General features: G+C 40.9%; 1 protein-coding gene across 3 annotated transcripts; it reads left to right on the top strand.

The window, feature by feature from the left end:
• Window positions 1-1,825: 1,825 nt before the first annotated feature.
• On the top strand, window positions 1,826-22,053 carry LOC102705609 (protein Daple). Of its 3 annotated transcripts, none has more exons than XM_006650161.3 (20): window positions 1,826-2,069; window positions 2,619-2,714; window positions 4,744-4,803; window positions 5,097-5,159; window positions 6,886-6,979; window positions 7,066-7,174; window positions 7,278-7,316; window positions 8,185-8,268; window positions 8,385-8,446; window positions 9,779-9,881; window positions 10,987-11,136; window positions 11,653-11,721; window positions 11,797-11,853; window positions 11,923-12,183; window positions 19,170-19,238; window positions 19,368-19,469; window positions 20,210-20,280; window positions 20,397-20,600; window positions 20,841-20,934; window positions 21,398-22,053. In XM_006650161.3, exons 2-20 carry the CDS (start codon window positions 2,648-2,650, stop codon window positions 21,689-21,691), a joined length of 2,052 nt encoding a protein of 683 aa, XP_006650224.1. In that variant the 5' UTR covers window positions 1,826-2,069; window positions 2,619-2,647; the 3' UTR covers window positions 21,692-22,053. The 3 variants fall into 3 exon arrangements, with proteins under 3 accessions (XP_006650224.1, XP_006650223.1, XP_040377795.1); XM_006650160.3 differs by having other exon boundaries at window positions 1,827-2,069; window positions 2,636-2,714; XM_040521861.1 differs by lacking the exons at window positions 1,826-2,069; window positions 2,619-2,714 and having other exon boundaries at window positions 4,778-4,803; window positions 7,071-7,174.
• Window positions 22,054-25,258: the final 3,205 nt, after the last annotated feature.

The raw sequence follows: 25,258 nt of genomic DNA on the forward strand, positions 1-25,258 counted from the left end.
TGATGGCAAATGCTACTGAGGATTAAAATTGTTTTGCATGCATGTTTTTATTGTGTGAGCAATATTATATCATGAAGTGACTAAGATGAAATATGAAGCTTTTGTTTGTTAGGCTTAATTGTTTGAGATGTGACTTATAAGCCATAGACGATTTTGAATTTTTAGAACTTAATTTTGACGTTAATTTAGGGTCTGTTTGTCTCTGTGTTTTGCAATCATGACATTTGGATAGCTAAGTGTACAATATAAAGAAATTATCCTAAAATTATTTTTTGCTGATTCATTCATATATGTTCCAAAAAAAAAACAATCTTCACCCTATAAGTAGTGATACTAAGATGGGGATTATCCCATATTCTAAAAAAAAAATCTTCGCCCTATATGTAGTAGTGACTATAATTTGTTGTACAACATTGACATGTCACACTAACACTTTTTTCAAACATAAGTTGAATAAGAAAAATCTATCAGTGCTCTTTAATGAATGGGAGTTTTTACAGTTTATGTAAGCAAACTATTTTTTTAGATAAACCATCACAAACTATTTTCATTTTGTCCTTTGTTTCTTAAAAGCTAAACCAATTATCACAAAGATTGCATGACAAAATGACCATCGATCACATATTACAAATTAACAACTTGAAAACTACTTAGAATAGATATCAGTGTAAATATAAAGGATGATGCTGTAAAATAGAAATGATAACTAGAGATATCTTAATTCTAATAAAACAGATAAATAATAAAAGAATGAAAAAAATCTAACCCAAATAACAGATTGAGCAGTTGCTAGCACAGAAAAATGTCATGTCCCCAAAAACATGTGTGGTACACCGTATTTAGCATTTTCATTTTTCTTCTCATGTTGTGGCTTTGCTGCATATTATAATCATATGATCAATTTGAGCATTGCTCTTTTCCTAGTGCCTTATCCCTCTTAGGGACATCACACCAAATCCTGCATGCTTATACACATTTACGTTCTAGCTACCATACACTAGTGTGCACATCCATACTCATCTAAGGCACAAGCTCAGCGTAAGAGGCACCGGCAAGAGCACATGATTGTGATTATGCATATTTGTAGATGGATGTCTTGTCAACACGAGACGACATCAGTAATCGAAAGGAGCACGTTGCCGCGAGTGTGATTTAAGTTAATACTGTTCCAGCAGACGCATAGTATTCTAGCCTATAGCATTTCCGAATAAAGAAATCTGGAGGGAGTAGGGCTGCGTTCGCTGCCCCTGGTTAGTTAACTTATCCTCTTTCGTTTTCCACGTGCATGCTTCCCGAGCTGCTAAATGGTGCATTTTTTGCAAAAATTTTCTATAGGAAAGTTGTTTTAAAACATATATTAATCTATTTTATATTTTTTAATAATTAATTAATTATGTACTAATCTATTACTATGTTTTTTTATGTCTGGGATAAGTTAAGTTATCCCCTCTACGCCGAAGCCTAGGAATGTAGGTGTAAAAAGGAAAGAAAAAAAACAAGGGTATATTAAACCCAAAAGAAAAACTGGGCCTTATTTACGGCTCCCTTTCTCAGATGGGCCACCTATCTGGCTCTAACCCTACTACCCTCAGCTCAGCCCAGCAGGCAGCCTCTTTCTCTCCCCGAATCCCGATCCCGTCCACGCCGGTCGCCCACCGCCGCACGCCGTCGACGCCCTGCCGCCCGTGGCCCCGGCGCCCACCCCGCGACTCCGGCACTCGGCGGTCACCAGCACCGCACGGCCGCCCCGCCCCGCCCCACCCCGCGTCGCGGCGTCGGCGTCGCCCGTTCTCCGGCCCGCCGCCTTGCGCCTTCCACTTCCAGTCGGCGGTTGCCATCGCCGGCTCGCCGCTTGCCGGCTTGCGCCCAGCGTCCTGGCCCCGTGGCCCGCCCGGAACCAGAAGGCGAGCTGGGCCTGAGGGATCTGAGCAGCGTGGCTTGGCGCTCGGCCAGCCCAGACCGAGACCCGCGTGCAGCGTGCCTGACTGCCTGCCCAGCGCCCAGCTGCGCTTACTTCCTTGATTGCTTGGCTTCCAGAGTTCCAGTTTCACTGTTCCAGCCACAACCAGGTTTGTACTCTGTAATCAATTAATCGTGTGTACTAACTGGCTGTTTGAAGCAAATTTATGGAAACCGAATTCATAGCTGCTCCAGTGTAAAATTGGACTCCCTGGTTTATATTTTGGTTGCTGATTTCATCCTACGAAACGATCACTTGTGCATTTAGAGCACCTTGAGTCAGCGGTCACCTCTCTTAGAATCTAATTTGTGCACAGCGCTTCTGAATTTTAACTAATCTTGAATAACAGATGATATTACGATTGTCATATTCAGTATACAATGCGTTGTGACACCTTCGATTGTATGTAGAGTCATGTTAAAATGGCATTTAATCTACAGTTCATCACACAATCTATCATTTCTTGTCTTTTGGGTATTTTGGACAGTTCCTAGCTCAGAACAACCTTGCAGCAAGCTAAAAGCTATTATGGCAAACAAAAGGGTTCTTAAAACAATCACTTTTCTGAAAAGCAACTTCTCAAATCATTCTTAGACTAGCTGTTTCGTAGAAAACCTATAGCCCTCTTAAACAGAGTCTAATCGTCATTGATGTCTAGTAAGATTTCATCTTCAGGACGAGTGACAAATGGATAAAGAGGCAAGTGCCGTGGATAGCTCCTCACTACTCTGTCAGGTTGAAGAACTACAATGTGGTAATCTCCTTACCTGGTACTATTAGCTGGCAGTATTGCTGTTCAAGCTGCTTTCCTCAGCTTGTGTGGTAGTGTCATTATGTGCATGCTCGCTTCTTGGTGGCTATTATGCATGGCGGAATACTTTATATGCAGTGGCGAAGCCACGGGGTGTGTGTGGGTGGGCCTGGCACCCCCGATGACCAGCTGACAACCCCCATGTTCATCCTCGCTAGTGAGATGGACGGTACATATTGTCTGTGTGGAATATATTTTCAAGATTGGTTTCTGTCGATCTCTTTTTATTCTTTCATTTGACTATATTAGATTTCAGTCTAATGATCAATTAGTAGTTATATGTAGTAGGTTTTTTAGCTCTTGTATACCAGAAGCCATCTTTTTAACTCTATTGTATTTTAAATTTAATATCATATTAGATGTCACATCTAGTGGCCGTTGAGGCTTTAGCTCTTGTACACAGAAAACCTTTGAAATTGGATATTCAATTTAATGAAATATTAAAACTCAACTATATGTTCTATTTAATGATATATTATAGGTCACATGTTTTTTTAATAAAATATCCCTCTTATACCGTAGGCCTCTCTATTGGAATTTTCAATTTAATGACATATTTATGTCATATGTAATATATTTTTATAAAAGAATAGCTCTCATAAACCATAAGGCTCTTGTTATAGCGGCTATGACGTTGTTGCCATCTCGCCGAAACTCTGACCACACCATACATACAATAGATCTCTAGAGAAATCGCGGTACCCCCAATCTTTTAATTCTGGCTTTGCCCCTGTTTATATGGTAGATGCAAATTTTTTGGGGGCATTATCATGTTGAGACATTATGTGATGTGTACCAACTTTGTCTGAACTTCTGTAGGCCTTCTATAATTGATTAATTGTCAGTGAGGCAGAGATTTGGAATTCAGAATAGAGACAGTGTAGATGGTTAAGTTCATGCTGCTCAATGTTACCTATCAGAGATGAGTTTTACTATATGTGCTATATGAATTGCAGCCTTGCCTGTTATAGTTCAGGTGTTCTGCAAACTTTGGTGCTGATAGTAGGGAGTCTTGTTGCTTCTGCCATATCACTTAATAATGTGTGGATTACGGGCAATAAATATGTGAACTACTGAAATACTCAATTAACAATTAAAACAGTGGAGCCTAACATGTTCCATGCCAGGATTAGCTAGATATATCACCTGGACATGCCACTTTCCCATAGTAGTTCATAAATTTGATTGATATAATCTTGTAAATCTCGAAAGAAAAAAGATCTAGGTAATATTTGCGTCTCAACATTTTGGCTTCCTTTCCAGAGGAACTTGTATTACTAATATAAATGGTATGCTTAGTTGATCATCCTGTTTGTTTTCCTTAGCTGCACATCTCAAAGTTCTATCATTTTCCTTCATAACAGACTAGGCAATTCAATGTGCATGCCTTGTAGGCAAAAACTATTGTGAAATCTGAACTGAGTCAGTCTTGACTCTAGAGACATTCCTCATAGTAGGACATGCCCACACTAATGAGATCACCAGCCAAACATGCCTGATCTGTACATGCAACGATGAAATTGTAGGGTAGATAAACAATGCTGATTGGGGATTGTAATGAATCAGAAAAATGTAATAATGCATTACTTCATACCTCTACATTGCTACAAATCATTTGCGTAAATGAATAGTGTCTTACATTCTGTTTTCAATTGTAACCTTTTTACAAAGAAAAATCTACTTGTGATGCATATAAAACACACATTTTCTGCCACCATATTCTATCCTTTCCTTTCCAATGTTTCCCTGCCTTCCCAGCATCTAACCTCAGGTTCCCATTACATTGTGAATGTGAAAAATCATGTAAAAAGTTAATGTGAAAATAAACATGAATATTCAAGTGAAGCATCTATTCTACTTATTTTATGTGCAGTGTGTGTATTTTGTTTTGTGGTTTCCCCATTGTTTTTGTTTTGTTATATTCTGATGCAATTACTTGCATAGAATTAACTAATTTATATTTCATGAACAGAAAGAGATGAAAAGCAGCACTTGGAAGTATTGATCCGTCGTGTTGAGGGGCTCCAATATGGTATTTTCCTATTTAGCATTTTTACATGAATTCTCTATTGTACCAAAATGAAGCTTCCTTTACTGCAAGACATTGTTTTAATGCGCTTATGTTGTGATGATTATTGGTATAACTGTATAACTAGTAATCTAGATTACCTTTACTGCACGGGCTTTCTTATTTGATCTTTTTCTCCCTCAAATCTTAACACACGTGGTATCAATAACAATTAGGATATCAATTGCATTTGTTGATTCAGGATTCCAGGATCATTGGTCTTATTACCCCCTTCCCTACTTTTTTTCCCTCTGCAGAACTGGATGAAAAAACAGACCTAGTTGAAGTATTAACTCGTCGAGTTGAAGAACTCCAGCGAGGTATTCTCAATATACAGGATTCTAATTCATTAATCAATTAATTTTCCCATGCTGATCACTGTAGTTCTTAACATCTCATCATACAAACTCTCCATAGATCTTTGTCTTCTCAAGCAGTTCATTCAGAGGGTCTCACTTGTAGCAACAACTATTAATAACTAAAAATAATTAAAAAAGGAAAGCTGGCAGATAGTATGCTGGACTTGCTTCTTTTTATATGCATTGTGTTTTAGCTTATTTTCTGATATGTTTTAGTTAAATATCTGAAGAACACAGAGTTTTGTTTGAAATAAGTATTGTTGTAGAATCATGAAGTTAAACTGTTTTAACTTTGGCAGGAGTATGTGCCTTACCTAGATTGTTCATATGAAACTGATGAGTAATTTTGTTCCAAAGAAAAAATGCACACTTAATTTAGAGTAAATTTCAGAAAACCCCACGTTTGGTTAAAGTTGCGGAAAACCACAAGTAATATGAGTTGTGGCACATAACCCTGGGGATTATGGACCTAAGGTTTCACAAAACTCCATTCCTATGTATGTTACATATGCATTTCATAAAGTTTTTATCCTATAAATGTCTATTAATTTTTAGTTATTGATTTCATAGTACTAATAGTTGATTTAAATAATCTGCATTTTGAATAATATTGTTTTATATATACTAAATTTACATGATATTTGGGTAATATGGGGATCTATAGAACACTTTTGACTATAATGTGTGACGCCTGTGCACCCGTCATCCTGTTTGAGCCCCTCACTCCATGGCACAGCTGTGAAGCGACCCTCCTCTGCATATGAACACCAGCACTGTTCTCCCTCAGCACACTGTCTTGAGTCCTTTGAACAGCTGCACTTAATTACATGAAGTTTACATCATCTATATTGCTTGCTAGATGCCTGACCATTCGGCATGTAACAAAAATGAAAGTAAACAAAGTACAAAAGGCTATTTGAGCTGCTGCCTTAGCTCATATCTCTGTCTGAGGATCGCAACCAACTGAAGCATATTACGCTACATTTTGCATAGTATATATACGCATACACTACAACTTATTTTACCCTTTGTAACACAATCTTCCAGAATCCACTTATGCCTAGCAACACTAGCCTTTTGGTTGGGCTGAACCACACATACACATAGCAGTCTGCTTGCACTTTTACCCTCATGTGATGATACTTAGGGTGTGTTTGGTTACAGGAAAATGGGATTAATGGTTATCTTCACATTCCCCATAATACTAACAGTGGGAATTTGATAACAGGGAATGTGACATTCCCAGCATGCATGCATGAGCAAAGATTCAAAAAGATTATGAGGGGAGTAATTTAGGATAGCTACCTGGTTCAAAAAGAATCCTAATACCTCAGATTATTGGAATCTTAGCTACGCTGGAAACATATATTCCTAACTAACAATTGGGGGTAATTATAAAGGAATTAACTAGGATTACCCCATGATTACTGAGAATCGAGCTATTTTTTTATAATCGGATGCACCCTTAGATCATAATGTGGGTAAACACCTTCAGAGCAAAGTTGTTTGGTGATGAATTTGAGATTTCTGGCATTTTTGATGACTTGCTATTCTATCATATATCATGCTACAGATTTTTTGAGTGAACGGAACATGTAGATTTATTTTATAACTAATTCTTTGTTTCGTTCCGCTGTTTTATTGTGGTATTGAAATATGGGTTTGTTAATATAACTTGGTTTGACAGAACGAGATGAACTCAGGAAAGATATCGAGCAATTATGTATGCAACAAGCTGGGCCTGGATATGTTTCTGTTGCAACTCGAATGCTTTCTCAGAGGTTTTTCCATATCTTCTGTTCATAATCCATTATCGTTTACAGTAACAGTAGCAAAATAAAGCAATATGTTTATTCTAATTGTTCAGGACAGCTGCTTTGGAGCAGGATATTGAAAATCTTCAGAAGAAGTTAGGTGGATGTTTAAGAGAGAACCAAAATTTGCAAGAGGAGCTTTCTGAGGCCTATAGAGTTAAAGTGTGTTCCATACCTTCCCTCCTCCTTTCTCTCTATACTATTCTTTTATATCTGCCCTCTCTTTTATTCTGTCATTTTAAGCTTTTGTATTTTTTTATTTCAGAGTCAGTTTGCTGAATTACATGGGGCTGAGCTATCAAAGGTACGTGTTGTACATCTGGCTGTTCTGCTTTCTTTAGTATGTGTTGATTTCTGGTATAAATGAAAATCTTTCAGTGGCATGTAATTTTGTGCTTGTCATCCATTATCCACGATTAAGCAGTATAGTGAGTAACCAATTTGGTTATATTAATTGGTGAAGAGTCTTGAACTTCATGCTTTCTGCAACCGAGGGATCTTTCTTTTCGAGTTATATGGCCCAATTAATGCATCCTGTTGTAACTAAAATCTGAACAGTCATCAGATAATCCCAGGACCCTGCAAAAACCTGAGGATAATAAGGATTACTCTTTTCTTTGTATAGCGTACCTTCAAATTCAATATTAGTTCTACTTCAAAACCTGCAACGTGACAATTAAGGGCGTATTTAGTTTGCGAAAAGAAAATTTTTGGGTGTCATATCGAATGTTTTACCGGATGTCAGAAGGGGTTTTTAGACACAAATGAAAAAACTAATTTCATAACTTGCCTAGAAACCACGAGACGAATCTTTTGAGCCTAATTAATCCGTCATTAGCACATGTGGATTATTGTAGCACGTATGGCTAATCATGGACTAATTAGGCTCAAAAGATTCGTCAAGCGATTTCCTCCCTAACTGTGCAATTAATTTTTTTGTTTATCTGTATCGAGTGCTTTATGCATGTATCCAAAGATTCGATGTGATGTTTTTAGGGAAAAATTTTAGAAACTAAACAAGGCCTAAACAATATTTGTAGCCTGAGTCAATCTTTACATATTCAGGGTCTTACTTGTTCATTACTTAAGGAAATACACAAATTTTCTAAGTTCTTTTGATATGCGTTCATGCTTATCATTGAGTGATATTCTTTTCTAAAACAACAATGCAGAACAAGGAGCTAGAGAAGCAAGTAAGATTTTTCCAAAGCAGCGTTGCTCAAGCATTTGCTGAACGAGACAATTCACTAATGAAGGTTTTTTTAATTGAGTTTACTTGCTAAATCTAATTGTGCACCAGGAGAGTTGTTACTGCATACATAACTTTTGCTCTTTGTTGCACATTGCATATTTTCTCAATTGAAATTGATAGTGTGAGAAAGCAAAGGAGCAAGAAGAAGCAATATTACAAAAGTTTGCAAACTTTGAGGAAAGGTACCATAACTTTCTATTCAAAATGTTTGATAGGTGCCCTAGATTTATTTGTATTTGCACATTGGAATGCTCTAGAGAGGCTTGGTTTTCACACTGGATTATGGAATTGATTGGATGGTGAATTTTTCATGGGTTTTTGCTATTTCTTGCATAGGAAGAATATATTGAAATTAATACGTAGCAATTTTGCTCTAAGATGTAACTACTACCATTTTTTAGTTTCTTTTAGTCCATTGGGTAGGGCTCCAAACTTCAACTCCAGTGTGAGTCAGTTCTAATGGGAGTTGGAGGACATTTTAAAATTGTTTGGGCGTTTGGCTAGCCTTGTCAGCTCCATAACTCTTAAAAGAGAGGATTGTGATTTGTGAGGTGAACAATAGTACCCCTGTGGATTTGGTCGGTCGACGTCTGCCGATGGTTGTCGCCACCTCCGTCCGGCGCGCCGCCCTCATGCCTCTTGGCCACCACACTCCCCGTCCACGCCGTTTGTGGATGTGAGAGAGGGAGAGGACATGCATGTGTGTTAAGGTAGGTGAGTGGCAGTTTCGCGTAATTACATAAAAAAGTAGAGGGTAGTGGGTCTTTTGGGGTGGATTGGAGCAGCAAAAACCCAACTCTATTCCTTTAGTTCAATTTTTAGGAGCAACTCTGCTAACTCCACTCCAAAAATAGAGAATACATACCACTAGGTACAAGTACAACTCTGGCTCTAGATAAGTTGGAGTTGGGAGCTAGAGCTATGCCAAATAGGCCATTTCTTTTGGGTTTATTAGTTGTAAACCATATATCAGTGATCACTGGTACATTGAAACACTTACAAGTGCACTGACAAAGCTTTTGGTAATAAAATAATATACTAACTATGACTGCAGGAATCTAAAGGACTTGAAATGCATTTCAAGTATGTCAAGGAGTCCTTATAGCTAGTCTTTTTTAAGTAGGGCTTGTTCTGCATCTTAGTCTATTTTCATTAAGAAGAATGAGAACACGAGGCCTTCACTTTTTGATGGGAAAATGGAGTTTTATGGGACCGCTGCAGTGATGATTAAATCTTCCCCTATATTTACTATGGCATTTTTTTAAGCATGTGCTCTATCACTTTGTGCAACTACTTTTTCATTCTTCCTTTGTTAGTCCCTAAACTTATTGTTACTTATTTTATTTTTGGAATATTTCATGTACTTTCTTTTTGCATTGTTGTGTATTTAAACATTTCAGCAACGGGAAGTGAAATGCTAACTTGATATTTTAAACTCTATCCTCATTGTCCTAGAGTTTGCCTGCACAAGTTTCTGACAAGTGCAATGTGTCATAATGATTACTTATTGGCAGGACAAAAGAATATCAATCTTCGATTGATGATCAGAAACGGTTAAATGATGCGTTGCAAATGGAGTTGATGGGGCTTAAAGAGCAGACTCAATCTTCCTCAAAAGTATGTATCTTTGTCCATTACTTTACCCATTTTACAAGCAAGGAAATCAGCATAAGGACAACTGATGATCTTGGCAGTAACCTTGGTTTTAAAGTCAACTTGTTCTAAAAGACCACTAATTAGAGGAGTGGGTATGGAGATTTCTGGTAAAACTGAGAGCCTTAAAAACAACTGTCATATATCCAACCTAAAAACCAAACAGAAATCTATGCCACCATATACCCAACTAAACAATCTAGTTGGTCAATGTCATCCAGCATCTACCTATTCAGGTGAACCATCCCATACAGTTTCAACATCACTCAACCAATCATGCATCCCCAGTAATGTGTTGATGTGCACACATTTCCTTTTGTGAACTTCTATTTTAAATCTAGGATTTAGGTATTCCTGCCTTTTCTTCTTCCGACCTAGAGTGTAAATTGATTTAAGCAGGACTACTATGTATATACTATGAAATAATCACTAGCGACACCGGACTAGAAAGCTCTAAAATAAGATTTTTCACAGCTCATTTCTTTCTGATGTATGGGGTTGTTTATGCTATCATACACCTCGACTATACTCTTTAATTCAGGATCATTTCTGGTACTCTGGGGCTCCCTAACTAGGGTGCTCCAACTCATCCAGAAAATGTGCAAATATGCATTAAATTTCTCACAAGTTTTAGTTTCATGGAGTATAATTTAATTGACCACTTCACAAATTTTCTAATACAAATTTGATCAACACATCAAGAAAGAAAGAAGACAGATTGCAGTGATCAATCTTGTGTTTTCTCTAGCACTTTCCTTTCAGCAGATTTTTTTGTTTTTTGTTTCTCAATGTGTAGATTCAATTTACATTTGAATGGAAATACACTAAGCCATTAATTTTTTCCCATAATTTTCCGTTACTTTCAGAATGCATTTTTATGGTTTGGTGCATCCTAGTTGGGATGCCCCATTGGCAATTAGAATCTTCTTTTAATCAATATTTTTGATCTATCCTTTGTCGCGCTAAGTTCGTGTATTTTAAATTTGGCAAGCATTGTCACATGCATATACATCAGTTTTGTACTTGTGTTCCTTTTTACATGCAGAATTAATACCGGATTCTTTTTCAGGTTATTGAAAAATTTTATGAGGTTCGTTGTAGAGACTCTGACTGCTCTTTGAACATTAGTATTGAAGAAAAATGTTCAGTTCTTCTGGACGATTCTGCTGATAATTGGAGTTTCAGCTCAGATGGAGGAACCTCAACTTCGAAGTACATTGTAAACTTAAAGCCCTTTCTCTATTCCAATAATTCAATTCAAATTGAGTTGTTTACTTACATATATGAATTTTTGGATTCTGTATCCACTATTTAGGATACATTTGCCCTGGACAAAGCTCCAACTCTATGGTGTAAATAGTGCAGAATGAGGGGACATGTTCCACTTCTCTCTCCATAAAATTCTATTTAGATGCATATGTGCTATGATCTTTAGCTTTCTTACACAACCACCTTAATTAGATACATACTACTTGGATGCTCGATGATTATCCAGGATTTTAGCATTAAACAACTTTTGCTACTCTACTTGGTTAAGTAAAATTGTGGTACAATTTCAATTTTTTTTACTAAATGAAAGGATACAGAGTATAAAATGATTTACGTTTGGAATCAGAGCGAGTGGTTTGCAAGAACATCTCCCCTTCTCTAAGCATTTACGCATTTACGTTTGGAATCAGAGCGAGTAGTGTGCAAGAACATGTCCCCTTCTCTAAGCAACTACTCTTTCTTATAGGCATCTCTAGAAGAAGAGAAAGATTCACTGAGAGCTAAAATATCTAAGCTTCAAAACAATCTAAGAATGGTAAGACTTTTTTTCAAATGTTAGGAGAAGCATAATCTTTTGGCTTTGCTGACACATTTGTTTTTGGATGTTTAGGGTCTTGAAATTGAGCAACATTTGCAAAGAAATGCGCGAATATTAGAGAAAAGACAGGTATAAAAACTGAGATTATATTTCTTTGTCAAGACATCTTTATTAAGTGTATTTCACTTTGGAACGCAGGCACTCTATGACGAGTTTATAAGAAATGGACTGTCAGCTCTTCAAAAGCTGTATGTACAACAACGGGATGAAATTATGAAAATATTGGAAGTAGAATCATCTCAGTTGAGCACTGTTGTCAATGTGATTCAAGATAGGTTGGGTAAAATTCTCATCAACCCTGAAATCATTGAAAACCCTGTCGGAGAGATGCAATGCTGTGACAGCAGTTGTAAAGATGTGCATGTCAGTATGGATGTCAGCCCTAGCACCAGCTCTAAGGTTTGTTCGGTACACAATTCCAAGTCTATTTAGGTTCTTCCATGATCTCGATATGTGCTCACAGGCTGTAGCATACTCTCTGCAAAGCAACAAATTACCTAGTCATCTAGTACAATACAGTCATATATTAGCTTCCACAGAATTCATATCGCCATATGACTTAGTCCATAATTTTGTCAAGACAACTTTTCCAGCTTACATGAGTGAGTTGGTGATTAGTGTTGTGGGATACCTATACCGGGGGTATCCGGAGACTACACAAATACGTATGGTCAATGGAGTATCGAATAGGAAGAAGAATATATCTGTATGATGGTGGATATGAGTCTGGTACGTACCGGATTGCATGCCGTGTACTTCAGACCCAAGCCATAATCGAATTAGGATAGATCTTAGTCTTACTAGATTAGGACTCTATTATATCCATAACCCTTTCCCCACTATATAAGGGGTATGAGGTGCCCCCTTGAGGACAACAGAGATTCATTTACGCAATACAATTGCCAAGTAGGAGTAAGATATTATCTCGCCACATCGATAGCCTGAACCTGGGTAAATCGTCTCCCTCTTCATGTCTCCCTCTTCATCTTAACCATCGAATTCCGAGCCTGATAGTCACCCTGTAAGTTTATTGCCGACATCAAACGTCGACAGTTGGCGCGCTAGGTAGGGGTGCGCTATCTTTTCTTTTTTGATCTAAAACTCTTTTCAGCGAAGTTCGATGGACTTCAACTCGGACATCATGAAGAGGAAGTTTCCGCCAGGCTCGACCTTCAAGTTCGGTGGCATCAGGCTTTAGACCGACCAGTTTGGGGCGCTATCGTAAACTAACTCGAGCTCCTCCGACTCTAATGAAGAGGTTTGTCGGTTCGAGCCCGACGAGAAGGCATCAGGTCAGACCCAGATCCAATCTTGGTCACACGACACTGAGATGCTCTCCCCTGGGTCGGATCGGCAGGCAAGTCAAGGCGCGACTTCGATGGAGGTTGAAACCAATCTCGAGGCGGCGTCGACTCCTTCGGCTGATGCTTCCGAGACGCGTAGCAGCACCGGAAGCTTCGTGCCGCCTCGAGAGGTCTTCGCCGCCGGCAAGCCGGCGTCACCTTCTTCTGAAGCCAACCGGCAAGAGGAGGCAGCTCGACTAGCAGAAGAGCGTCGACTCGAGGAGGAAAAAGAATGCCAGGAGCGGGAGGAAAAGGAACGACATGCGACGCAGTCTCACGCCGCGCTGCGACTCCAATCTTGGAAGATGCAGCGCGGTCTGCTCCAAACCCAAGTCGACGGGCATGACGTCTTCAAGACGCCCCAGCAGAACGTCCGTGCGGCCGCCGATCTACTCGGCGATATCATCCAGCAGCTCCCACAGCCAGATCTACCTGTGGTATAAACCATAAACAAGGTCAAGGCCTTGGTGACTACTGCTGCGATCTAGCACTCCCTCCAACGCACGACAGGTACCCCAGCCGCTCGTTCGGAGGCTCAGTCGTCCAGATCTCCTAGGTCTCAGGCGAACGTCTCCCGGCAACCGACTGGGTCCCGGCCGCATAGCGAAAGCAGATCACGCCGGCGTTCTTCTGACTCGGCGCGGAAGAGAGACTCCGTCGAAAGGCAACGCCGCATCGACGACGAGATTCGTCGACTGGATCGGCAACGCCAAGAGCTCAGGGCTAAGAAGCGGCGCCTCGACAGGGAGGACCGCCGACCTCTGCCACAAGCTCGAACACCAACGCCACACCCGTCGGGAGGACCGTCCCCGCGACAGGGACCACCAAAGTCATAGCCAAGCGTCTAGGCATCGCATCGGTCACCCGAGAGCTCTGACACTGACATGACAGACGACGTCCCTTCCTTCACCAAGAACTTAAGTCAGTTAACTTGGCCGACTGGTTTCAAGCCCACTAGCATTAAGAAGTGTGACGGCTCCACCGACCCGAAAGCATGGCTCACGGTATACTCCATGGCCATCCGGGCCGCAGGAGGCGACACCAAAGTTATGGCTAACTATCTGCCGGTTCCGTTGGACGATTCGGCTGGACATTGGTTGTCGGGGCTCCCTAAACGGTCCATTGACTCATGGGCATAGCTTCGTGACCGGTTCATCGCCAACTATCTCACCTTGCTGGCGGCTTTCCAAAGCTTTCGCGCGTTCCAAGATCTCGTCATGATCCTGACGCAGCGCGTCTATATTCCCCAGCTGCCGGTCGATCGAGCGTAGGGCCTCCGACTTTGCCTTAGAGCGTGCCTCGATTCCCTAAACAACGCGACGTGAGCTAATGGGATTGCACACTTAGGGTAACGATCGAAGAGCGTACCTTCATGAGCTTGACCGACTTCTCGATGTATCGCTCGATCTTGGCGATGTCCTTGGAGTCATCTGACAGGTCAATCTTGACCTGCTCGGTGCGGCTCTCTCGGGCCCTTGGTGGGAGCGCTACCGAGGTCGTTGTCACGACCGGCGGAACAGACACCCTAGCACTCGGCTTCGCAGCGCCTGTGGCTAGGAGCACTACGGTGATGTCTGGCTTCGCAGTCAGTGATGGGGCGCGGCCGGGGCGATTGCCAGGGTCGCTTCGGTGGTTGGCCTTGTAACAGGGTTAGCTGGTGAAGCACAGGCCGAGCTCGGGGCGGCTGGAGCAATGGCCGTTGGTGGACCCGGGGGCTGAACGTCCGCAGAGCCGGCTGGTGCGGCAGGATCAATGTTGCTCGATCTCCTGAAGAAGCCAGGTGATATGATTTCGGCAAGCATAAGAATCCTGATCGGATCACGACATGAAAGTTGAGTCATGTTACCTTGGTCCTGTCTTGAAGGTGGGTCTCCTCAAGCGCCTCAAAGGAGGTGGGCTTGGAGAGTGAGTCGGGGTCGGAGCGTCGTTATCCTCTGGCGCCCCGGTGAGCTCGGCATCGGGATCGAACGCCATTCTCTTGGCGGTCGGCTCGTCAGCCGAAGCTTCCGCCCCCCTTTTGAGCACAGACGAGGCCCGGCTTGGGGGTAGGACAGGAATTGGTGGCGGTCCTGCAAAAATTACATAAGTCGAATATGATGAATCAGGGTAAACACCCGAGAAGCAGGAAGTAAACCTTTTGGAAAAGACAAAGGACTCACCGGAGGGCGAGCATTCCCAGCGTGGAATGGCGATGGGAAGTCGGAAGGGATAGCCGGAATAGTGGTGTTTGGGGCGAACAACCGTCGAGCTCTAGCCTAGATGGCCTCCCACCGCGACACCTCCGCCGATTCCCGAGTCGGGTCGTCGCTCCCGGTGTTATCAAAGGCGAATCGGACCTGGTCCTTTAGAGGCTGGATTCGGCGCTGGATGGAGTGACGCGTCACCCAGACGTCGGTTAAGTCGATGGTCTTCAAGTTCTCAATCAAGTTGAGCAACGAGTTCACCTGCGGCATCTCTTCGGTCGTCAAGCCTCCCGAGCTACAGAAGCATGACCAACGAAGGGAGGAAGGGGGTTGGCTAGGTTGGAGCAATAAAACCACGCCGCATGTCAGCCCTTAAGGGAGGTCTTCATAGGCAGTGAATGCCAAGCTTTTTACTCCCCTCACGAAGCTGAACGCCGGCGCCGCCCACCACCGATGGGTGATTCTGGTTGGGTTGGGGCTTAACGGCGAAGAGATGGCATAAGAGGTTGGAGTGAGGGGGGATTCCAAGGAAGGTCTCGCAAGTGTATACAAACACTACGATCTGAAGAATGGAATTGGGATTCAAGTGATGGAGGTCAATTCCGTAAAAATCCAATAAAACCTGGAAAAAAGAAGACACCGGCAGCCCGAAATCCCGCTCAAAGAATGGCTCGAATACTACTACTTTCCGCGAGTCGGGGGTAGGGAATTCCTCACCGTAAGCGCCGCGGTACCTGGCTACTTCCTTGCTCTGGATCAAGCCGGCTCCGGACAGGTCGGAGAGGTTCTGGTCGAAGATGGTGGACTGCTAGGCGTGCAGTGGCAGCGTTTCCCTGAATCCGCCGGGGAAGCCATCGGGGGCTTTCTTCGGTAGGCTGGAGGGGAAGTGTGGGTACGGTGAGCGGAGGAGAGGCTAGGGCTTTGGGCGCGGAGGCTAGGGTTCGGTGAGCACGGGATCGCTGTAGCAAATTGGGGCTACAGTGACCAGCGTGGCGAAGAAAAAGATGAATGGGCAGAGTAACGGGAGGCTTAAATGGGCTGCTAATGGGCCTAATGGCTAGAAAAATTCCGTTACCAGGCTAAGTATCGTTATGTTCCCACGCGGGCAGAGTGGGCCGAAATTTTTGGCGCTGGCATAACGGATACCATGCCATTTTTAAGGAACGTTGCAAGTTTTATGGGCGCGCCAGACGGTGATATGAAATTCGTAATTTCCTTCAAATCGGGAATCGACGGTACGCCTATGTTATGGGCCCATGGCCGCGCTCGGGCAGGCGTCGGTCGATATCGCCCATGCCACTTTATTGCGCTTTTTAGCTTATGCCTAAACTTTGAGTAAACCCGAATATACTCGGTACTAACTACTCGGCTATAACGGTTGAGCCAGTCGGCGCAACCTATCCATGGGTAGAACATAGCCGAAGGCTGTATGTCTGGGGAAACACAGCACAAAATCATTTCCAAACCACTCGGGTTCGGAAGCACTACTAGCAGTGCAGCTCTGAGTCGGAAAGCCTTTTTGAGTAACAGTCCATAGATGACTCTATGTTTAATTGTTGGGCATTTAAGCAGAGTCGGGGGCTACACCTATTAGGTGCATCTTCGATGCACCTAAACTTCTCTTCCAATCGGAGCCCTCCACAGCCTCCACAATCATCGCAGAGTACTCGGGATCACTCGGGGGCGCCTGAAAAGCACTCAGATAGTGTCAAGCATATAGCGCAGGGACAGACCTGATGATCAACAATCTGCATGGATGACTTGCGCCGCTATGGACGACTCCGGGGGCTGCTATGGGATACCTATACCGGGGGTATCCGGAGACTACACAAATACGCATGGTCAATAGGGTACCGAATAGGAAGGAGAATATATTTGTATGATGGCGGATAGGAGTCTGGTACGTATCGGATTGCATGCTATGTACTTCGGACCCGAGCCATAACCGAATTGGGATAGATCTTAGTCTTACTAGATTAAGACTCTATCATATCCGTAACCTTTCTCCCACTATATAAGGGGTACGGGGTGCCCCGTTGAGGGCAATAGAGATTAATCTACGCAATACAATTGCCAAGCAGGAGTAAGGTATTATCTCGCCACGCCGAGAGACTGAACCTGTGTAAATCGTCTCCCTCTCCATCTTAACCATCGAATTCCGAGCCTGATAGCCACCCTGTAAATTTATTGCCAACATCAAACGTCGACAAGTGTGTTGTACACCCTCGTCTCATGTGCATATGCCCTGCGCTGACAAGTTCACAACAACATGATCAAATAACAAGAAATTTCCACTGCATAACTTAACTATCATAATGTCCTATGTTATAAGTTACTGGTAGATAAGAACTTGGTAATTCAAACTGACATAATGCCAAACAAACCTAGCTCACATATGTACCAATGAACACAAATGAAAGCAATAGCAGTTCTGAAATAAACACAAATTTTCTAATATCGTACCGTGTTTAAACTCCTTAAACCATGGAGGACGGCCTTGGTTTGTCTTTAGAAAACCACACACCGCTCGAATCCTTGGTTGATAAACACTAAACTACTACTTCACTTCCTTTTCTGCAGATTGGACAGCTAATTATGGGTTCTCTATACCTCCGTTATTGACTAATAGTAGATAAGTTTTTCTGAGATAGTGGGATGTCACCAAACTACTACTAGCCATGACTTCCATAAGACATTTGACTTTCGAACCATGGGTTTCCTCTTGTTTCTATCTTTGGCAGAGCTATACTAAGTAGTCGCCCTTTGCATATCATTAGACTTTCAGTTGCTTTCTAGCAGCCTATGCAGTCAGCAACCTGCTCATGGCACATCATCATCTGAATCATGACTTCACTATTGATCAATGGTAGTCATTTCTATAGGACCTCAATGGCTGCTTGGAGATGCACCCATGATGACATTAACATATTGAAACATGATTTCTAGCTTGTCTAGGTTCTCCATTGCATATTATTAGACTGAGCACACTTTGACTTAGGCCTGCAATAAATAAGATATGATGAAAGGATGATGTTATGTTAAAACAGTATATGAGACTAGAAAGAAACACTATGAACAACCTTTGTTGGGGTGCCCACCAATCCTTGTTCTGCCAGGATCGTTTGCATTTGAACTTACCAACCTGAACAAGTTGCTGCATTCTTTAAGGTTCTTGGTTCCACTGGGATCTAAAACTGTTCCACTGGGATCTAAAACTGCATCTTGTTTTATTTTCATCACAGATTGCTTTGCTCCATCTAGTTTATAACAGCTTCAGTACTTAATTCCACAAAATAATGTGATGGGAATAACATAACTAGTGGGATTCGTTTTTAGATAGAACTAGTATGATGTGCTGGGCAGTAGCTTTTACTCAAACTGCATACTTCATTCTACCAGGGATAAGTATGGTACTACCTCTGTCCTAAGAAGACTTCATCTTTGGCTCATGTTGTTTGTCCTACAAAGACTTCATTTTTAAGCATTATTGCATTGGAGTTTGGTAATGTAGGGAAAAAACATATTGTGATTTGAAAAAATAGGTGACAAATCCACTGAGGTTTGAAAGAGTGAAGGGGCATTCTAGTCTTTGTAGCTTTGTATAGGCATATGTGAGGTAAATTAAATATGAAATCCTTTTGTGACAGGAGAGTACCTTTTACAACATTAAGACAAATAAGTAGAAAAATGTAGATATTATAGATCGCAGACTTAAAAAAATACATTTTTATAATACCCAATACCATCATTCCCTAGGATATCTATTGGATGCATATTTTTAGAGTGCCTTACCCTTTTTCGGAAGGAAAACACTTCTATCATATGTAATTACTGTTTTATGTGATTGCTTGTGTTGAAGGATGACGTTCCTTCTGATTGTACAACATTTGGTGAATCGGATGTGCTTGCTCAAGCTTTGCATGAGAAGGTATGTTCCCAGTGTCTTGCTTTCCTTTTGATTCTCTTGTGCCCACTCATCATATATGTTGATTCTTGTCAAATTTTCTTTTTAAGTTCTGATACAAGTTCCTTGGATTGAATAACCTTATGTGTACAGATGGAGGCACTTATGCTCTTCTCACAGGAGCAAGAAAGATACCTACTGGAGAAACAAAGAAATCAAATTGTTATCGAGGAGCTTCAGAAGAACTTATCTCAAGTAGTACCCTATGCTTTTCAGTTACAATCTTTACAAAATGAAGATTTCTGAATCATGGAGGGTTTCACACATTGCAATGATATGTTATAGTTTTATATGGCAGTATCATAAGATTAAACCAGCATATTCTTTATTCCTTGAGTTAGCATTTGTTGGAAAAGAAAATTTGGACCATATGGTTCATTTTTTTTCAAAAAGAATTATGGACTATTTGATTATGGGATATATATTCTTGAAAAATTAAACTTTTTCTGAAAATTCTCTAAAACTAGTATGTACACAAATAGATTGATTATACTGTTAAGTGTTAACCTTGGTTGGTAAGATCTTTCATGATTAACGGAGTGACTTATTTTGTTCTGTGCCACTATTTAATAACTTATTTGGTGCTAACTGACAATATTTACTTCTTTTTCACCCAAGTCTTCCTGTATCGTTTTCTTGGATATAGGGGGAGATTGAGGTTGATTTAGGGCAGCTTGATTATGAAAAGCTTGCCATAGTCTACAACAATCTCCTTAGATGAGTTTGATTCAGTTATGCGAGTTGTGGCATGATTTCCTTAGGCATGTAGCAATTCTGGATTTTTGGTTATGATTCTTAGGCTCATGTTTGACAGTCCTCTTTTTAATTCTTCTATTTGTAAGCATCTTTGGAACTTATGTTAGCATTACATAATAAAGCTGCAGAGCTTGATGCACATATGATGTGTTGTAATGGGTTTAACCTCTTATGTACAGGTAAAAGAGGAAAAAGTGAAAATCTTGGTAGAATTAGCAAAACTTAAAGAAGAATATTTGATGTTGAAGGGGTAAGCTGCTTCGGTGCTTCTTTCGCTGCTGGTGCTTTAACCCCATGAATCCATGATACTGGTCCATAACAGTACATTTCTTTCTTATCACTATGATATCTTTTTTGCTGATACAGAAATTCAACACCAAAGGATGATCATGGTGCTGGCGATAATATGAAAATCATTCCTGCACATGGTCGTCAAGGGATGTTTACAAGTATCCTGAATAGAGCATCTCTAAAACATTGGATGAGAAAAGAAAACATTAATATTGGTCATGAGTACTCTGATGAAAATGATCATACAGTCGCAAAAGATTACTCAGTGGATCTTGCAAGGTTTGTGTTTTATAATTTCAAAATTGTTACTATTATGTTTAGATAGAGGCACAATAACATTGGATAACATTTTATTTAAAATATGGTATGATGTAATATTTTCCTTGCTCCCGTTTTCCAAAAGTATAAAATGGTATGTAGGTGTAAGTCCACTCGGTAAGGAACATCAAATAAGAGAAACATTGTTGAAAATGTCTTTTTTTATACCTCTCTTTGACTGCTTACTTATGCTACATACAGGGTTAAAGTTGAAAATGCTGCTCTTTTGGAAAGTGTTGCTACTATGGAGCGCCTCACTTCTTCAGTGCACAGACTGCATATTGTGCTTATGAAGGTATACTCTTTTCTTGATAGATGCAGCTTACTAGAAAGAAGCAAAATGTTGGAAAGAAATATGGGTGATGCATGATAGTTACATGAACTTTGGATAATTTGTTACCTTTAAAACAATATCTACAAACATAATGAATGGAATCATTAATCAAAGTTATTAGATTCAAATTTAGATGTATTTCAAAATCTTTGATGATATAAAAATAAAAGCATGTGGGAAGGCAAGGTTCCATTCGATCAGAAACTCTGAAATGCAATCTTTTAATGGTTGAATGTTAAGGATGCAATTGCAAAATTCCCAATGGTCAACAAGTAAACATTAGTTAGTAGATATTACAATCTAACTTGCATTCCGTTCGGCTTGTGAGGAACTATTTCCGCTGCCGTGGTACATTGCTAACTTAAGCAAATAATATGTGCTGCAAAATCTTTACCTGCAGACTAATGATCAACATTGTTTGCAGGCCTATGAGAGTGTCAAGTCAACTGCCTCTTTAGAGAGTACTTATGAAGCATTGGACAGCCTCATAACCGAAGCAAACCTTATGAAGACAGCTGTTGGTGTAGCTCTCCCTGTAAGCTGGTTAGGGGATTCATCAGATGCTATTACGTCTGATGCGCTGCATGATCCATCTGAATCACCTAAATCATCGAAGTCGGAGAAACAAGATCCCCTCAGCTCTGCGAGCTTGGAGATGGTGGAGCTACTAATATTAGCTGCTGATATCCTCAAGGAGAGCTTTCTATTGAATAAATAGATGTGATCATCGTTTACTTCGCTACATTTTGTCTAGGTTGGAAGGATATAATTTGATGCTGAAAAGGAGAACCGTTTGGTGTATATAGGACAGTTCTTGGTGTATTTGTTTAGGTCAGATGGACTAAAATTTAGTCCCCTTTGGGTTACCATTTGGTGTATATACGTCAATGCAATTATTTGGAATATAATCACATCTGTCCAATAATAACAGAATTACTCCGTCCGTCCATACCAAATAAGGGTTTCTAGTTTGTTCAGCGCAGTTTAGGGTCGAGGTGAAACTACATGGATACTTTTGTGAGTTTGTTAAATACCACATTTAGCTATGCAAATAAAAGTGTGCAATAAATGCAGTCGTTGGGCAAATCAAAAGTAGCACTCTAAAATCTCTTACATTTGTGGATAAATAGGAAAATTATAATCCCTTATATTTTTTAGTTCTAACACCTGAGTACTACAGTTGGTGATTATCATGCCCTAACTCTCCTATATATCGGATATGGTACTCATGACTACACATGATAGTTGGGTATCGTATATAATTTTCTATGGGTATCATATATGATACATAAGAGCATCTCCAATAAACTTGATAAATTAGTCTCTCCAAATACCTATTTGGCTAACTCGCCATGTCATTTGTCCAGCCAAATTCGTTGTTTAGTCCAACAGTCTCTCCATTCATCCTATCTGTTTTAAAACTATGACAGTGGGACCCACATGTCAGCCTCTATCTCTATTCTTCTCGCTCAATCTCTCCCTCTTTCTTTCTCTTTTTCAATCTCACTCTCCCTCCTTGTCGAATCAATACCAGCACGGATGTAGCGGCGGCTGCTCGGCGACGACGACAACCGCCACGGATCTGACAGCGGCGGCTACTCGGCGACGACGACAACCGCCACGGATCTGACAGCGGCGGCTACTTGGCGACGGTGACCCCCGACGGCGGCTGCGGCTGCTCGGCGACGACGACGGCTGCTCAGCGACTACAACCCCCTGACGACCTACTCGATCTGGCCTCGGATGGTAGACCGGTGGGCCCATGTGTGGGTCTATGTGTAGGGCCCACGTTTGACAAGTGGAGTAGACTGACTAAGTTTGGCTGGTAAGGAAAGGAATTTGGCCATCTAGATGGCTTGGAGAGTGGGATGGAGAGACTTTTGGAGTGTGATTTTTGTTTAAAATGACTAAATTTGGCTTCGGACATGGTATCCATGGGTAGTAGATATGGTAACTAAATATATACCGGTATGGGCCTAAGGTAAAAAACTTGTGTTAGAAATATATCACGTTACCTAGGTATCAACCAGTTGAGATAAACATTAAATATTAGATAGAAAAGAAAAATCCATACCACTAATATTATTATATTTTATACCGCTGATGTTTAATAAATTTAAGTCATTCATAATAGAATCACAATAAGTTCACACTATAAGCAATCAAGTCCTGAATGGAAAAAAAAAAAGAGAGAGGTTGCATGTTCAATGACAAACCTGTAAAATGCAATATATCCAACTACAAGGCTACGCGTCCCTGAATCATTTATCATATGGATCGGCTATCTAATCACGTGATACATGCCGAAACAGACAAAGCCTCCGTAGGTCCTACCTACATGATGTCCCATCTCGATAAGAAGATAAGTCGGTTGATAAAGCGACGTTGGGGATCTAAACTATAATTATTCACGGATGATACGTCTTAGCAATCATTACACTAACTTCAGAGGCTATCATGAATCTCGACCCATGCACAGTCAGCTCAACCACGAGGGTGATTATTCCTGCAAGCAATCGTGAACTAACAAGAACAAGATAAACAAACAACTCAATTTGTGAATTAAAGATGAATGATTAAATCAACAAAAAAGTATCCTAGATAGGGTCCCGTAATGAACAAACCGACGTTTTAACCGATCATAGGATTACATACCAAAGTAGTGAAACTAAACTTTAATCTAAAAAAACTTAAATTGTTCTATGGTGGCTAAGAGAAATATATAGGTGAAAGGACGAGTTGACGTCGTCCTCTAAACCTTAATACACATATCAAACGAACTCAACTGGATACATAGTCCATTGGACCTAGCTAGGTTAGGTGATGCAGCACCGTGGACATAAATATATGTTTGTAGTAAAACGGTGATTGCAGCCTCTCTAGAATAGATATGGACGTGAGGCCGAATCCGTTTGAAAGTGGAATTAATAAGCTTTTTATGAAGTACATGCACATCCAAATTAGAGTTTGTATGAAGTTGTGCTGGTTGTCAGAAGTTGTTGTTGTCCTGTAGTCCGAATCTAACCCGCGTGAATCCTCTTCCATTTGGTCCTCTCCATCATTTCTAAGTAAAACAAGAGTACACATGTCTCCAGGATATAAATAAGAAGGATATGATTCAACAATGAACTCGGTTGATAGTTGAGGCAATATTCACGAGCGTGGAGAATAGGACCATGAAGTTAGACTCATGGAGACGCAGCTGTATCACCATGTATCAATGGTGGTGATGTCCTCGTTGCTAACCGACTAGTTAATATGGATGCGTTCTATGCGAGACATGGTTCTTAGTAGAGACATGGTAGGTGCACTAGGATTGGCTACCCATACGTTATTTTCATCAATTTCATATTGCATATGTATCCCAAGAGGTTAGAAATATCATAACCCACGGGATCATGTTTTGAAACAGGATGATTCCGATGAGGTATCAAATACGATACCTTGTCAGTATCAGATTTGATATTGGAAACGAGATGATTTCGATGAGGTATCAACGACGATATCTCGCCGGTATCAGATCTAATACTGGAAACAAGATGATTCCGACGAGGTATCAAACATGATACTTTATGGGTACCAGATCTGATACTGACAAAGAGTGATTCTCACAAGGTAACAAACATGATACCTCTCGGTATCAGGTCTAATACCGCACCAGTATCATGTGATATTAGTGCGGTAACATCCGATGCTCAGTTAATATCACCCAAAAGCTGTTGAATCCTCGTGGTCATCGTCGCCGCTTATCATGCCCAGAAATTCCTCACACGAATTTCTGAACTTAATTGTGTATTAAAATCCTTGTTTAGGACCAGCCAGGGTACACAAAAAGACAATGTTGATTACACAACCATCGTTCTTAGAAACAACTGAAAATAACAATTAATCTAACGAAACAATGCAGCGAAAAGATAACATAGACTAGCTCCAGTGGGTACGGCTCCAGTCCACAGGCAACGCTTTGACGGCGGAACAGCTCACTCCTGAGAGTCATCTCCATCGGATTCCACATCTAACTCTGAAGAGGGAAATTGAGCAAGACTGAGTACAAACCACCGTACTCAACAAGCAGCACGGAAAAGAGGGTAATAAATGATGCAAGGGATCAACAAGGATAGGCTATGGTTAGCTGCAGTAAAGCAGCATTTAATAACTCACAGAGATTGAATAGAATAAAGGTAATTAAGTGAAGAGTGAAGTGCACCAGCGGTCCCTAAACTTGCGTGCATGTGTCATCTAGGTCCCTGAATTCTCAAAATGTATTTTTGGGTTCTTGAACTTG

This window comes from Oryza brachyantha, chromosome 3 (genome assembly GCF_000231095.2).
Source record: "Oryza brachyantha chromosome 3, ObraRS2, whole genome shotgun sequence".
Classification (NCBI taxonomy): domain Eukaryota; kingdom Viridiplantae; phylum Streptophyta; class Magnoliopsida; order Poales; family Poaceae; genus Oryza; species Oryza brachyantha.